Here is a 16,833-nt window from a genome sequence, read left to right on the forward strand (position 1 = left end):
TTTCAGGTTTAAAGTCAACTGCTTTCACCTCCAGCTTCATCCTTTTTTTTTTTAAGCTGCTTGTTTGTCTTTTGTTTTCTTAAAGCTCTATTCTTACGCAACAGTGGTTAAAAAATATTTGCAAACACTCATTTTCTAACGCATGTTTCTGTTTCGAAGGGCAATGTAGGCAGTGCAGGGTCAAGACCGCTTGCCGTCCCTGAGTTTTGTTGTGAAATTCAAAAGGCTTCATTGCCGTGTTGGGGGGCAAAGCTCACTGCGAGTCCCAGGCTCAGTCCCGGGCTCATCTGCTCTCAAACTCACTTACAAAGAGGGGGTTGGCCTCAGGGGCCTCTGTGAGCGCCCTGGCTCTGATTTCCCTAACGTCAGAATTCAACTTCTGGGGTTAGAAATGTCTCAGCCTTCCAGGACCTCCAGTCACAAATGTCCTGGGGCGGGCGGGGGGGCGAGGCAGCCAGCCGGTCCTTAAGTGCTTCTCGCCCTGCTTTTGGATTTGCTTCAGGGTGGACCCCCCTTTAGGGATCCCAGAGCCTGGGGAGCAGCACCTGGGGGTCAGAGCCTAGACCCTGACGCTCTGGCTGGGATACATTTTGGGTGACCTGGAGACGACGTGGGCGGGGGCCGGGTGCTCCCGGGGCTCGCGTTCTCGGGTGCCGCTGCCGTGCCTGAGCACGTACAACCCGGGCCACTGGCTCTCCAGCCAAGGCCTCCCCCAACCTGGGCCTCTGTGGACCAGTCTGGCTAGTTCGCCATTCCCCTCTCCCCGTCTTCTGGGCTGGCCCCCTATGCCTCCTCCCCCCTATCAAAGCCAGAGTTCCAGCTTCCAAGTTTTGGAGCTCTCGTGCTCCAGCCCAGACCCCATAGAGAAGCAGGCAGCCCCGCAGATCTTGTAGTGAGGGGCCCTTTGCCCAGAATGGGCAGAGGGATCCAGGGTCCAGCAAACCAGGGCCAGACACAGCAGTGGACGGAGGAGCCCAGATAAGGGGGAGTGCAGGGGGCGAGGGGAGGGGGTCCCCGCTGCACCCAGACCGCTGGTCAGGTCTTGAAAGGGATATTTGGGTAATAGGGCCTTACTGACATCTGGTACTAAAACACCTAATTGGCTTGGCTTTTCTAGTGTGTCTGCTTTCTCCCCCAGCAGCTTGACCATACCTTCACCCTTGACCCCTACCCATGATGCTTTGAATGTCTGTTTTGGTCTCTTGCATTTGCTCTCACGCTGCACTCTGGACGCAAAGCGAAGGCTGGGAGTAGGGCAGACGGCGCAGCGGGTCACTGAGCTTGGGTCCGAGCCTGGCTCGTTGCTCCGTAGGTAGGCGAAACCCTTTTCTTTGTGTCCCCTCTGCTCCCCCCCCCGGGGTTTGCCCCCACCGGCTATGGCAGCAGCGGATCGCTTTGGCATTTACGGATCGGGTTTTGGAAAACCAAACCGAGTGACAACAGCCAACCCCACGTACCGAGCCAAGAGTTTTTTCTATGAAAAAAAGTTTTTCTGCATTTCCGCGGGTTTCTTTGTTGGGACTTTTTCTCCCCCTGCCCTTGGCAAACTCTGTCGCCTCAGGTGTGGACACGTCCAGAAAGGCTTTCCTGGTCCTGAGACCCCCTCCGCTGCCCCTACCCCTCGGACCCTGGCCTGAGCAGACCAGCCGCCGTCGGAGGCGGCCCTGGTGGGCTGTCAGGCTCTCGGGAGCAGGGGGCGGGGAGGGCCTCAGGAGACCCCGATTACCCTCATCAGCATTTCGTGGAAAGCACACCTTTTTTCGGCCGTCTGCTTTCCAACCGTTCTTCCATCTCAGGGTGCTGGGTTGGGTTGGGGGCCGCTGCTGGCTTTCTGGGGTCCGATGTGGACATTCCAGACCTCCAGAAACCCAGAGCCAGCCCAACCCCGCCGGCAGAGAATGCTGGGCAGGAGAGAGTTCTGGAGGCTCCACACCTGAGCAGCCCCGGGAAGGCCACCTCTAGAAGGGAAAGCTGGCCCCGTGTCCAACCCCGTGCCCCGCCCCAGCCAGCCCCCCGCCCACCCCCTGCTCAGCTCGGCCAGCCCCCGGGGGGCCTGCCTGAGGTGGGGGACCCGGGCGCTGCCTGCAGTCTGCCTACACTTAGCCTGCTTTGCCGCTGTGGCCCACTGGGCGGAGACAGAGCCATGTGACGTCCGCAATGTGAATGGATCGCAAGCGTGCACTGCCTGCCTGCCACCTGCCCGCCCCGCTGGCCTCCATCCCGCTGCATCCATCGCTCTGGGAGCCGGGTCTCCGTCTTCTCACTCCTCTTAACAGACCTTCTCTCTCTCTGCCTCCTTCCTCTCTCGACTCCCTTCGGGCATTCCTTGGGCTCTTGTCTGCTTCCCTCACTGAGGGCTCCCTCGGATGAATGGGCAGACCGAACCCTGTCCTCACGGGCGCTGCTGGGGCCGCCGCTCTCGGCCGCTAGCTGCACTCCGGCAGCCAGGCGTCTCGGGGCGTAGGCAGGAGAATGTGGAGTTGGCCACCGTCCAGGGCCTGTCCGCCTCTGGGCCCAGACTCCCTGCCCCCAGACGACACGGAGAGACGACGGCTCATTTTCCTCCAGCCTCTTGTTGGAGAGTTGTTTCCAGCCCGGCCTGGGGCCAGCGGCCCCAGAGCCACCTTCACACTCCCAGCGCCCTGGGCAGACAGGCCCCCCCTGGCAGGTGTCCCTCGGCGGCTCCTTGACAGAGGTACTGGGCGCCCCCCCCACCCGCCGCCCTTGTGGGGTTAGCTGGGCTGTGTCCCTGGAAAGGCAGGAAGCAAGCCTGTACCTCCAGAAGGTCTCTCTTTTTGGTGAGGGCTTAGTTCACATGCAGGGAGTGTCATCTTCCCTGCTGTGGCTGCCGGGCCCACAGCTTGCCCCTCCTTTGTCCCGATGGCCCAAGCGGGGCTCAGGGCTGCAGGTCCTCGGGCCGTAGGGCCAGTTTCTGGGGAGAAGCTTGTCTCTCTTCAACCGGGGAGACAGGCTGGGGCTTCCTTAGTGTCTTTCCACTAGACTGTGGGTGATGAGCCAGCCCGCCCCGGGTTCAAATCCTGCTCTGCTGCCTGAGCCCCTGACGGTGCCGAGCCTCGGCCTGCTGGAGCCGAGTGGACCCGCCCTCTGCCCCCTTCCTGCTCCCGGGGGTCGTGTAGCCCGCTTGTGGCTCCCTGGGTTGCGATGAGATGAGATTTTCACAGATAAGAAACTAGCGGCTCAGAGAGGGCCGGGGATTTGCCCCAGGCTTCCCAGTGCGGGCGTGTTGCTGGGAGTCAACTTTGGACCCCAGAGCCTGCTCAGGGTTTCCACCATGGGAGCCCCCCACCCCCCAAGAAGAGACCAAACTCCACCTTCTCCTGCTGCCAGCCGCCAGGCCTCCCACTGGTGAAGCTGCCCCCAGGCGCCTGTGTCCGAGCCTCAGCCCGAGCCCCCAGGGCCCGCCCTCCCCTCTCTGCCCCGCCCTCCCCTCTCTGCCCCGCCTTCCCCTCTTTCCTCCTCTCCCCTCCTGCCCCCTTTCCCAGCCTTCACGTTGTGCGTCGGGGCGTGTGTGTGCGCGTGCGTGCGCGTGAGACCGTGGAGAGCGCTGTCTCCAGTCCTTGTCCGTGTGTCCGTCCCCCTCCCTGCAGCACAGGTGCATGTTGGTGCTCCCCTTGCAGAAACACTCTCGACTCCCAAAGCCGCTGCCCACCTCTGGGCTGTCCAGGATGCCCAGGTCTTGGGCTCGCTTTGATGGGGGGCACTGGGCCACTGGGGGGACTTGTGGGCTGGCGAGGAGTGAGGAGCTGGGCTGGAGCCAGGGCCCCTCGCTGGCGCTCCAGCTGAGATGGGGCAGTGGGGGGAGGCGCAGGCTCGGGCCAGGGCTCTGACTCGCTCCCTGTTTTCTGCACGCCAGATGAGAGCTCCGAGGACGAGGACGAAGACGAGGAGGACGGGCTGGACGAGGAGGAGGTCGAGGCCGCCGGAGGCTGTAGGCTGGGGGCCCGGGAGCGGGCGCTGTCGCCAGGCCTGGAGGAGAGCGGGCTGGGCCTGCTGGCCCGCTTTGCAGCCAGCGCCCTCCCCAGCCCCACCGTGGGCCCGTCCCTGTCAGTGGTGCAGCTGGAGGCCAAGCAGAAGGCCCGCAAGAAGGAGGAGCGGCAGAGCCTGATGGGTAAGTACCAGCAGGTGGGCTGCAGGGAGTCGGGTGTCGCTGCCCCATGCTACAGATGAGGCATCCGAGGCTCAGATAAGCTGGGAGCCCTGCCTCCTGGGCCAGCCGTGTCCTTAGCAGAGGGCACTGGGTGTGGCGGCTGTGGCCTGCCACTCCCTGTGAGGAGTCTCCAGAACCGCGCAGTGACCTTCACTGTTGATGCTGCCAACGAACAGCACCTGACCCTCCACCTCAGGTGCCCGACGTCAGGCAGCTCAAGGAAGCAGAGGCCTCGGATCTGCGGCCCGCGGGGCTGTGGGAGCCCACGGGAGGCCCCTGATCCAGCCTGGGGGGTCAGGGAGGCCGCTCCAGGTTGGCGACGCTCTGGTTGAGGCACGACAGAGAAGTGGGAGGTGGCTAAGCGTACGTAGAAGAAATCAAGGTGCAGGTGGAAGGAACAGGCCATGCAGCCTTTCGGAAGAAGGGGAAGCTCTTTACACTTGGGGCAGTAGAGGGGTTTCATTCAGTGAGATGCACTGGCCCAGACAGGGCAGGACTCATGGGGCCTGGGGTCACAGCCTGGAGGAGGTCATCAGTGTGCGTGTGTGTGTGTGGGGGGGGCAGGTGTTGGGTCGCTGTGAGCCAGGCCTACCTTCCCACTGCCTGGATGGGCAGACAGAGGCAGCCGGCACTACCACTCGGGCAGGAGGCTCAGCCTGGTCCCGGCCCCACTTGCTCTTTCTGCATCTCCAACCATATCCTTGCCTTCTTGGGATAGACAGACGTCTTGGGACCCTCTCCTGGGCCCCCTCCCTTTCTCACGGGGCCAACTCTCCCAACATGGACCCAGCCCACCTTCACCTGGGGATGGTGTTTGCGACTGAGGTGGTCCTACATGTGTTCAGGCTGTGAGCTCGCCTGGCCTCAGTAGGGGCAGCTCCTTGGCCGGGCTGCTCCGGCCTCCTTGCCCTTTTCTGAGCCTTAGCGGTATACGTGAGGCCCTCCTGGCAGGGGCCGGGGCCAGGAAAATGGGCCCTGGGTGCTACCCTACTGCCCCCCAGGCCTCCCCCAGCTGCCCTGGCTTCACGCACTCCACAGGCTTCAGGACCAAAGCCCATTCCCAGAGGCCTGCACCACCTCCCGAGACCCCATCTCTGGGGTGATGTCACTGTCTCCCCGGAGTCCACAGCAGGCTCCAGGCCCTGCCCTGCCTCCCTCCTCTCCCTTCTCTCTCTCTTAGCCCCATGTTCTGCAGTTGTCCCCTGGGGGCTTCGGGCCTGGCTCCATCCAGGCCTACCCCTCTTGGGTGTTCTTTGCACAGAAGCAGCTGCAGGGCTTTTCCTCAGAGCTCACACTTGACCAGGCCACTTCTCTGTGTAGGGCCTCTGACTGGCTGCATTGCCCTCTGGACAGATAGCACCTATGTGACCCTCCACCCTCAGACTGGCTGCTCAGACAGCATCATCCTGTCCACAGCCTCCACCCCACCCCTGTTTGCACCAGGCATCCCAGAGCCCTCAGGCCTCTGCACTTGCCCCAAACATCCGTTTCATCTAAATTGTCAAACGTATTGGCAGAGAGTTCACGATTTCCCCTTTTAATGCTTTCAGTGTCCTGAGGGTCTGTGGTGATGTTGCCTTTTTCATTGCTGTTACAGATAATCTGTTTCTCTTCTTTATTTCTTGATCAGTGTGGCTAGAAGTTATTGATTTCAGCTCTTTGTTATTTCCTTCCTTCCTTCCTTCCTTTTTCTTTGGGTATAATTTACAACCACTTCCCATTTCTTCTATTTATTTATTTATTTTTAAAATTTAAAATTTATTTTTGGCTGTGTTGGGTCTTCATTGCTGCACTCGGGCTTTCTCTATTCGCGGTGAGCGGGGGTAACTCTTTGTTGCGGTGCATGGGCTTCTCATTGCGGTGGCTTCTTGTTGCGGAGCTCGGGCTCTAGGCGTGCGTGCTTCAGTAGTTGTGGCATGCAGGCTCAGTACTTGCGGCACACAGGCCCTACAGCGTGCGGGCTTCAGTAGTTGCAGCATGTGTGCTCAGTCGTTGCCGCGCACAGGCTCTCGGGCGTGTGGGCTTCAGTAGTTGTGGTGCACGGGCTTAGTTGCTCCGTGGCATGTGGGATCTTCCTGGCCCAGGGATCAAACCCGTGTCCCCTGCATTGGCAGGTGGATTCTTAACCACTGTGCCACCAGGGAAGTCCCTGTTTCACTTTCTTGATAGTGTTGTTTAAAACAAAAAATTTTAATTTTGATGAAATCCAATTTATCTATTTCTTCTGATGTCACTTGTACTTCTGGTGTTATTTATGTCAGAAAGTATTGCCTGATTCAGGGTCACAAAAATTTAGTCCTGTTTTCTCCTAAGAGTTTTATAGGTTGAGAGTTACATTTAGGTCTGTGATCCATTCTGAGTTATTTTTGTGTGCGAGTGATGTAGGGGTTTTTTGCATGTGGAGATCCATTTGCCTCAGTATCATGTGTTGAAAAGTCTGTTCTTTCCTCATCAAATGCTCCTGGCGCCCCTGTCAAAAAGCAGTTGAACAGTTGAAAATAAATATGAAGGATTATTTCTGGATATTCAGTTCTATTCCATTGATCTGTATGTCCTTATGTCAGTACCACATTATCTTGATTACTGTGGGAGTTTTTGTAGGAAGCTTTGAAACTGGGAAGTATGAGTCCTCCATCTTTGTTGTTCTTTTTCAAGATTGGTGCTTCAGAGTCCCTTGCATTTCCATATGGATTTTAGGATCAGTTTATCCATTTCTGCAAAAAAGCCATCTGGGATTCTGATAAGAATTGTATTGAATTAGTAGATAATACTAGGGAGTATTGACTCCTCAACGATGTAAGTTTTTCAGTCCGTGAACGTGTAATGTCTTTCCATTTATTTGGGTCTTTAATTTCTTTCAGCAATGTTTTGTAGTTTTCATTGTATGAGTCTTGCATTTCTCTTGTTAAATTTATTTCTAAGTAATTATTGTTTTTGATGCTATTCAAATGGAATTCTTTTCATTTTTGGAGTATTCGTTGCTAATGTATAGGAATATAATTGATTTTTGTAAATTAATCTTGTGTCTTGCAACTTTGCTAACCTCATTTATTCTAAAAGCTTTTTAGTAGATTCCTTAGGATTTTCTGTATACAACAGGGGTCCCCAACCCTCAGGCCGTGGACCGGTACTGGTCTGCAACCTATTAGGAACTGGGCCGCACAGCAGGAGGTGAGCGGCGGGCGAGTGAGTGAGTAAGCTTCATCTGCCACTCCCCATCTCTCCCCATGGCTCGCATTACCGGCTGAATCATCCCCCCTCCAATCCGTGGAAGAATTGTCTTCCATGAAACCAGTCCCTGGTGCCAAAAAGGTTGGGGACCGCTGATATACAAGATCATGTCACCTACAGATAGAGATAGTTTTGTCTTCCTTTCCAGTGTGTATTCCTTTTATTTGTCTTGCCTAATTGCTCTGGCTAGAATCTCCCATGCAATATTGAATAGAAGTGGTGAGAATAGGTATCTTTGTCTTGTTTGGTTTTTTTTCCTGCCCTCTAGATCTTAGGGAGAAAGCACTCATTCTTTTACCATTAAGTATGATGTTAGTGGTGGGTTTTTTCATAGATGTCCTTCGTCAGGTTGAGGAAGTTTCCTTCTATTTCTCATTTGTTGAGTGATTTTATCATGAAAGGGTGTTAGATTTTGTCAGTTACTTTTTCTGTGTCTGTTGTTGTGTTCATGTGGTTTTTATCCTTTATCCTATTAATATGGTGTATTACATTTTTTTTTTAAAGAATGATTTAAAGATTTTTTTTTTTTAAAGAATGTCAAACCAACCTTGCATTCCTGGAATATATCCCACTTGGTCATGGTGTATAATCTTTTTTATATGTTTCTGGATTATGTTCACATTTGTTTATGTCCGTCTGATGGATTGACTATTTCATCATTTTAAAATGTCCTTCTTGGGCTTCCCTGGTGGCGCAGTGGTTGGGGGTCCGCCTGCCGACGCAGGGTCATGCCCCGGTCTGGGAAGGTCCTGCATGCCGCGGAGCGGCTGGGCCCGTGAGCCGTGGCCGCTGAGCCTGCGCCGTCCGGAGCCTGTGCTCCGTGACGGGAGGGGCCACAACAGTGAGAGGCCCGTGTACGCAAAAAAAAAAAAAGTCCTTCTTTGTTTCTAGATTTTTATCTTAAAATCTGTATTGTCGGATAAAAGTACAGACATACCTCAGAGATAATTGTGGGTTTAGACCAACACAATAAAGCCACAATAAAGCGAGTCACACAAATGTTTTAGTTTCCCAGTACGTATCAAAGTTACGTTTACGCTGTACTATAGTCTTAAGGGTGCAGTAGCATTATGTTTTTAAAAAAAGGTACATGCCTTAATTAAAAAATACTTTATTGCTAAAAATTGGTAACCATCATCTGAGCCTTCGTTGAGTCTTAGTAGTGACACCAAAGGTAACTGATGACAGATATAACAAATATAATAATATAATATAATAGTAATAATGAAAAAGTTAGAAATATTGTGAGAATTACCAAAATGTGACACGGAGATATGGAGTAAACACTGTTGGAAAAATGGCGCTGACAGACTTGCCCAATGCAGAGTTGCCACAAATCTTGAATTTGTAAAAAGATGCATATCCGCAGAGTGCAATAAAGTGAGGGATGTCTGTATCGCCACCACAGCTCTTCCTTGGTCTCTGTTCACATCGTATGTCTTTTTTTATCCCTTGACTTTGCATCTGTGTCTTTACTCTTGTCTTCATTATTTTTGGTCTGTTTTTTTTGGTCTGTTTTTTTGTTCCTTTGTTCCTCTTTTACTGCCTGTTGTTTTGGGGAGGAGGCATTTGCACAGGACGCTGGTTGGGAGTCAAGAACGCAGGTTCTACTCCCTGCTCCGTCCTGTCCCGCAGCGAGGCCACGGCAGATCCTTCCCTCTCTCCGGGCCTCATGCTTGTCGCCACCACAGGACCCTGACAGAGCCCGCTTCCTCTGTGCCAGGCACCATTCGTGCTGCCCAGCGGGTCTCATAAATATTTATCTTCTGACGCGATCTTACCCTTGAGGCTCCACCCTCCCCTCTTTCAAGCGAGTGTCCACTCCTGGTCACTGCTCTGTGCACTGTCCTGTACTGGCTCCCTCTGCAGGTACCTGCAGTATTCTGTGTGCATCTAGGTTTTCTGCAGGGGGCTGTCATCAGGTGGGGTCTCATTCTGTCATACCCAAAAGCAGGACTGGCAAAGCCAGTGGTGTTTTGTGGCCTGCACCCTGATTAGCCACGAAAGCCCCCAGCTGCCTCCCCCGGCAGCTCTGTTAACAAAAGGTTAATTAACAGGATCATTAAGCTTTGCAAGTGCGCCCTCCTCCCAGCCCCACCCTTGATACTGCGGCTGCACCTGTTGGGGTGATGGGGCTGGGCGTCCCTCAGGAGCCTTTGTGGCCAGGCTGCTGGCTGCTCAAGGCTCCGCAGGCCTGGGGTGCAGGCCTGGGGTCCAGCCCTGGCTTACCAGCTCATTGGTCTGGGACCCAGGGCAAGTCCTTTGCTGGGGTGGTCAGCCCAGGGCTGTCACGGACATCTCATCTCCGGGGTCTGCCTGGAGGAAGCAGGCCCTCCTCATTCTCCGCATGGGGAGAAGCACCATTAACTCCCCGTTTAGATTCTTTCCCTGGCCACCAGCTCTGGGCCAGGCTCTGAGCTGTCCAGTGTTGTGGGCTCCAGGAGAACTCGGGGATCTATTGATGGGGGCAGAGCAGGACGAGATAGACAAACACAGACGGGACCTCTGCAGTGTGCTGTGTGCCTGTGGTGATGGAGGGATGGCCAGAGGACTCCCCAGGACGCAGAGTGGGTCTTCTCAGAAAGGAGGCTGCAGCTGTCCAGGTAGAGGTCAGGGGAGAGATGGTGCTCTGGGCAGAGGGCCAGCAGGAGCGAAGACCTGGGGGTTTAAAAGGACAGAGGACAGCGGATCCTGGTGAGAGGTTGTGCATTCAAGGAGCCCAGGAGCTGGGCCCTAGGCTCAGGGCTGCTCTGCAGCAGAGGGATGTGGGCCCTCCGGCTGTGGGAAGGGGCGGCTTCGGGGGTGAGGGGAGGGGCTGGGCCCCAGGGCTGTGTGGGTTCTGGGGAAGCCCGTCCTCTAGAAAGGGGAGTGTGTGCCAAGGACCTCCCAGTTCTGAGAAGTGGCACCAGCAAGCAGAGCGGAGGGCCCTCTGGGCTCGGGGATTTTGTGCAGGCTTTCCCACCTTCCTCCCTTAGAGCTGCTGCCCCTACAGGTGTGGGCCCTCCCCGGCTCACCTGCCCTGGCTTCCGGGACTCCTGTGGAGGCACAGGAGGGGCGGGGAAGCTCACACGTGCCCAGGCAGGAATCTTCACATGCCCAGACGATGCTCTTGGGGTGAGGGGTCCGGAGCAGAGTCTGGGCAGCCGGCGGGGTTTGGGACGGGAGGGGCCAGCAGGGTCTGCCGCTCACAAGCATGCGGCTGGAAGCCCTCCTCCTCTGGGCCTCAGGTTCCTTCCCCGAGACGGGTTGAAGCCTCCCACGGTGACGCCATCCCCTGTAGGAGGGCTGGGCTGTGGCCTTTCTCCTGGTGGCCAGAGCGGCTGGGTGGGTGGGTGGGAAGTGGGGGCCCGGGAGCCCCTGTCCACAGCCCCTCCCTCACCCACGTGCAGGCACGGAGTTCGAGTACACCGACTCGGAGAGCGAGGTCAAGGTGCGGAAGCGGTCGCCTGCTGGGCTGCTGCGGCCCAAGAAGGGGCTGGGGGAGCCAGGTCCTGCCCTGGCTGCGCCCGGCACCCGGGGCCCCGGCAGCCCCGACAAGGCCAAGCTGGCGGCCGAGAAGGGGCGCAAGGCCCGCAAGCCGCGGGGCCCCAAGGAGCCTGGCCTGGAGGCGGGGCCCGAGGCCAGCGACGACGACCTGTGGACGCGGCGGCGCAGCGAGCGCATCTTCTTGCATGACGCGTCGGCCGTGCCTGCGCCCAGCAGCGTTGCGCCTGCTGCCACCAAGCCCGGCCGCTGCGGCAAGGCTGGCCCGCCCAGCCCACGCAAGGACGCCGGCCGCGCGAAGGACAGGAAGGACCCCAGGAAGGTAGGGCGCGGCGTGGGGCGGGGGCCCTTGGACCTCCTGTCTCGGAGTAGAGTTCTCAGACCTGGGCGAGGCACAGAGACCCCAAAGGGCGGTGGTGACCCTGAAACGCAGTCACCCACCTACCGACGACCTCTGTGATGGGCACTCCTCTGGGTGCCCCTTGATGAACGTCTTTGATAAGGACACCTGCAGCCGGGCTAGCAGGTGTTGTCGTGTGAACTGATGAGCTCAGATGATATTTCAAGGTCTCTGCCGTAACTGTCATGCGCTACATGACAGTGATTGCTGTTGGTGACAAAGTCTTAGCTCTCACACCCAAAGGAAAACCTCATTTCTTGAGAGGTTAGGGAAAATAGAGATGGGATTTCTTTTTCCCCATCCAAGGTTCAGAGGTCCCTGAATTCTCTCCACAGACACCGCAGGTTGAGAACATCTGCTTTTCAAGAACTCAGTGATGATTAGACCTGTTACCCTTCTTTTTTTTTAGACCTGTTACCCTTCTTGCACTGGCTGCTAGGAAGCTCACGGCCAGTAGTTCGCTCTTTAGGTGGTCGCATTCAGACCTAATGGCCAGCTCGCGACAGTGGTCTCTGACTCAGGCCTCTCTACTCCATGTCCCTGATGGAAGGCAAACCCTCAAATAGGAGTGTCATTCTAGACAAAGCCACAAAAAGGGACCAGACTCCGCATCAATTTCCTGATAATGGGTGGTAGTGAGGAAGGGGCTGCATTTCAGTGTCATCCACAGGGATCTCTTGTTCTTGTTTTCTCACGGCTGAAGCCATCTCAGGTTTTTCTGATCCTTGAGAGAAGGCGCTCCAATAATACATAATGATGATGATTGTACAGGGTTGACCCATGGTAGGGGCCAGGCGTGTTCTAACCAGTTTGTGTACTTCATGTGTTGGTAAAGGGAAACGCGTTGCCTCTGCTCACAGCACATCTGACACTAACTCCCTGGGGTTGGTGCAGACCCCACAGTGAAGGGCTCAGTCCCACAGGACTGCCCCCACCCCATCCCCACTCCAGATGCCAGTTGCAAGTCCTAGGTTGTCACCTGTGCTTTTTGACCAACCAGCTATAGATCAAGGATTTTCATGACCCCTCTCCTCCGGTCGATAATTCACCAGAATGACAGAACTCCGGAAAACACTTTACTTACTGTTACGGTTTACTGTAAAGGATGCAACTCAGGAACAGCCAGATGAAGGAGAGGCACAGAGCAAGGTGGGTGGGAACGGGTGCAGAGCTCCCATGCCCTCTCTGGGCACACCGCCCTCCTCGGCGTGGTCACCAACCTTGCGCTCTCTGAACGCCGTCGTTGAGGGGTTTTTATGGAGGCTTCCTCGCAGAGGCATGATCGATTAGTAACTCAACCTCCAGCCCCTCTCCCCTCCCTGGAGGATGTGGGTGGGGCTGAAAGTTTCAAGCTTTTGGTTGTAGCTGGTCTTTCTGGTGACCAGGCCCCATCCTGAAGCCATGTGGGGACTCACCAAGAGTCACCTTATCAGAACAAAAGGCGCTCGCTCCTATGACCCAGGAAATCCAAAGGGTTTTAGGAGCTCTGTGTCAGGAACAGGGGCAGGGACCAAATATGTATTTCTTTTGACGTCACAGATGACTACTTACAAAGCCGCCTGAGGTAGGTTGCTTACTCATATTAACTGCACGTTACAGGTAGTCCTGGAACCTGCCCAGTTAGCCCAGCAGCTAATGATTATCAGAGCTGAGCTTTCAACACTGGGGTCTAGCGCCAGAGCCGGGGCCTTAGCCACAGGGCAAACCGGCCTCTCTGGGCCTTTCCCAGGAGGGCACCTTCTGTTGGGGAGAGAGGGACCAGGGGCTCGCGCACCTGATCTCAGCCTTCTGATGACACAGTCAGACACTGGGACGGAACCGATTCATGGTCAGCCAAAGGAGAAGTCACACACCAAGGAAATCACTCCAGGAACAACCAGTGTTCATAGTTTTGTGAGAGACACTTTTGTATCCTGCTTTTGCTGTTGTTGTTTTGTTTTTGCCGTACGTTGCGGAGCACAGGCTCCGGACGCGCAGGCTCAGCGGCCATGGCTCACGGGCCCAGCCGCTCCGCGGCATGTGGGATCTTCTCGAACCGGGGCACGAACCCGTGTGCCCTGCATCGGCAGGCAGACTCTCAACCACTGCACCACCAGGGAAGCCTCTGTATCCTGTATTTCACACTTGGCGTTAGATCTTGTGCATTCCCATGTGGCATGACCGTTTATTTTACTTTTTTTTAAATCACTGTCTCCAAATGGCTGAATAACATTCCACCATCTTGCTGTCCTGTGGTTTTCAACATCTCCCGCCATCAACCATGCTAGCCATTGGTGATTTGGTTAATGATGGTCTTTTGCCATTGTAATTACCACAGCAATGAACATCTCTGTTCTGTGTACAGAACTTGTCAGTTTTGGAGTTTTTTTATTAAAAAAAAAAAAAAATCTTCCCAGAAATGGGCTTTCTGGTCAGTGGGAAAGAAAAGGTTATCAGTTTTATCTGATTGTAACAGTAATTTGCATGATAAGGAAAAGGAAGAAAATTAAATTCCATACGGAGATAACTTTTTTTTTTTTGGCTGTCAGTGTCTCTTGCCCTACTATGTACAGCTGCAAAGATGTGCCCCATAAGACAAGCTGTCTATTTAATAACAGAAGTCAGGGCAAGAGGAGACATAACCACATGACAAACAGTCCTTCAACCCCCAAGATGCAGTCTGATTTCAGAAATGTGCACAGGATCAAAACATGCACCAGAAACAAGAAAACATAATGTGTGTGTGTATATATAAAAAATACGTATTTCTCCCCCCAAATAGAGATTAAAATGAATACCTCTTATTGCGCTAACATTTCCCACTTTTTTTCCTTTTAATGCTCTTGGGTTTGGATTTCACCCGTCTGATGTGGAAGCTGTGACTTCTGCTGTTGTCTTGGTAACATTCGCCCAGTCTTCCTTTTTTCGGTGTCTTAATTTTCCATCTCCCCTGGCCCCATGACTTGGTCGTTGGTCGTTAGGCATGTCGCTTTTAAAAAGGCATGAAGTGACCCCTGCCCCCACCGCCCGTCACCTTTGTAGCCTGAACCTGCTTCTTATACAGAGTATCATCACTTCCATTTCCTGTGCTGTCACCTCTTCCTCAGAGCAGGACCCTCAGCCGCTGTGATAAAAGCTTGTAACTGTATCTACGGACGCACCAGGTTGCTGGATATCTAGGTTGTTTCCACTCTTTTGCTCTGATAAGTGGAGCCGTGCACAGTCCCCGTACGCTGGCCCAGTTTCCGCTCCCCCAGCGCGGGGGGCGTCCCTGAGCCACCCTGGGGGCTTTGAGTTGGTGGGGATGTGGCACCCCACACTTCTGGGGCAAGAGGAAAGTAACGCAGGCCTCCGGAAGCAGTCGGGCAGTGGGTGTACGGTTCTAAGTGCTCCTTCCAGGAATATACCTGTAGAACTAATTGGTAGTGTCGTTTTTCTTGGCACCATCCAGCAGAGGAATAAACAGAGGTGGGTGGTCGGATGAATCTCGGGTCCCCCCATCAAGGCACCTTGGGCAGCTGTTAGAATAAAACGTGACGCCACCACCTCTGTGTCTGCCAGACGTACTAGGGGGAAAACGTTGCAAAGCAGAATTTTTGGTAAATTCCCATCTGTGTTTAAAAAAGAAAGTACTGTGTATACACAGATGTGTCTGCATAGCCCACATGTTTACACGGTTATGTGTGCTTGCGGAAAGCTCTGGAAGGACACACCATGCTGTTATTAGTCCCTCTAGTTACCTCTGTGGTTGGTGGGATCGTTGGAGAGGAACTCACGTATATACACTTCGGTGGTGTCTTTTTTTTTTTTTTTTTTTTTACAACAAGTAATATACAGTAGTAGTAAAACGAGATTGAAACCAGAAATACTTGCCAGGAGAGGGAGGGTGTTTTGTCCTCTCTGGACAGTGAGCGGCGGGGCCTGGGCCCTCTCTGCCTGCTGACGGCCACCCTGTCGCTTCATCCCCAGAAGAAGAAGGGGAAGGAGGCCGCATCGGGAGCCTCGCTGCCCCCTCCCCGTGTTCCTGCCCTGCCCCCCGAGGCCCGGGCCCCTCACACCAGCTCTCCGGCCGCTGCCAAGAGGAACAAGGCCAAAGCCAAAGGGAAGGAGGTGAAGAAGGAGGTGAGGTTTCCCATGGGGCCCCAGGCTTGGGTGAATTGCGTTGCTTGGTTGACAGACGGAGGCGTCCCTGGGTGTGCCCCACCCCCATGCCCCCAGATCCCTCGTGTGGCTGGAGGCGCTGCCTCAGCCCATTTCATCCTCCCTCTGGCCTGGGGGGTGAGCCCAGCTGGGACCCCAGTCCCCCATGTGGCAGACTCCACCGAGGCCTGGCTGTGACCCCGGGATTCCAGGGAGGGTCCTAGCCGGGCAGGACTGGGATGCCGTGTCCTAAGCCGCTGGTCTTTCTTGCTCTGTCCCCAGAACCGGGGGAAGGGGGGAGCCGTGAGCAAGCTGATGGAGAGCATGGCTGCCGAGGAGGACTTTGAGCCCAACCAGGACTCGAGCTTCTCTGAGGATGAGCACCTGCCCCGAGGCGGGGCTGTGGAGAGGCCACTAACTCCCGGTGAGTGCCCACGATGCTGCGTTGGCTTGGGCCTGGAGGTGCAGGAGGTTCTCCTGGGGCAGTTACTAGGGCCTGAGCTAGCATCGGGAGGGGGAGGGAATGGGCAGCTGGGAGGGAGATGGGGGGGTTTGAGTGCGTTAGGAGGGAGCGTACATGGGCTGTGTGAGCAGATGAGGGGAAGAGAAGGGGTGTGGATGGGTATTGGCAGGTGGTGGGGAGAAGCTGTCATCGAGACGAGTCTCAGAGGGGAGCAACTGGGCTTTGCTGGCTGGAGGCTGGGATGCTCGGAGGACATCCCAGGGAGGTGACATCCAGTAGGCACTTGGACCCGGGGGTCTGGAGCTTGAGGTTGAGGACATGAATTAGGTGGGGGTGGGGATGGATTGAGAGGGGGAGCAGGGCCAGCCCTGAGGAGCTTTGTCACCTGCTTGGGAGTGTATCTGTCAGCTATTGCTGTGTAACAACCAAGTGCTCAGACTCAATGGAGGGTGGCAATAAGTTGTCAGCAGGACAGCAGGGGGACCTTAGCTGGGCTTGCTCCCATGATAACGGGATGGCTAGGGGTCCACTGATTCAGGGACAGCTCTGCCCCACCTGGACCGCTGGGCTGGTCAGGGTGTGTTCTTCTCACGGCCGTGCTGCCAGAGGCTCGAGAGGGAGAGTGGGAGCCAGTGAGGCCTCCCGAGACCTCGCTCGGTTCAGATTCAAGCACTTCTACCCACGTCCATTGGCCAGAACAGGTTACGTGGTCACGCCCAGGGTCAAGAGGTGGGAAGTCCACTCCACCCGTGGTGAAGCCGTGGCAGGGGTGTGGGTGCAGGCGGGGACCAAGAAGTGGGCCTGTCATTCCGTCCACCCCAGCGAGCCATCTGGGTTTCTCTGTGTGGGGTAATGGCAGGGAGGGCCCAGGTTCAAGGTCCTATAGAGAAGAAGAGCAGGCCCAGGAGGCTGAACCAGCGTGGTCGGGCCTGGAGGGGGAGAACTGAGGAGAGTCTGGGGTGGGGGTCC

At 55.5% G+C, this 16,833-nt stretch overlaps 1 protein-coding gene across 7 annotated transcripts in view; it reads left to right on the top strand.

Annotated features, from left to right (window-relative positions):
- The window catches only part of TNRC18 (trinucleotide repeat containing 18), an 83,712-nt gene that overhangs the window by 53,954 nt on the left and 12,925 nt on the right, over positions 1-16,833 (top strand). For all 7 annotated transcript variants that reach the window (XM_079944703.1, XM_079944706.1, XM_079944705.1 and 4 more), the window contains 4 exons: positions 3,875-4,129; positions 10,789-11,204; positions 15,231-15,383; positions 15,684-15,825. In XM_079944703.1, coding sequence (XP_079800829.1) covers positions 3,875-4,129; positions 10,789-11,204; positions 15,231-15,383; positions 15,684-15,825 — 966 coding nt within the window. The remainder of the gene's footprint in view (positions 1-3,874; positions 4,130-10,788; positions 11,205-15,230; positions 15,384-15,683; positions 15,826-16,833) is intronic.

Source organism: Stenella coeruleoalba (genome assembly GCF_951394435.1).
Source record: "Stenella coeruleoalba genome assembly, chromosome: 15".
NCBI classification, from domain to species: Eukaryota; Metazoa; Chordata; class Mammalia; order Artiodactyla; family Delphinidae; genus Stenella; species Stenella coeruleoalba.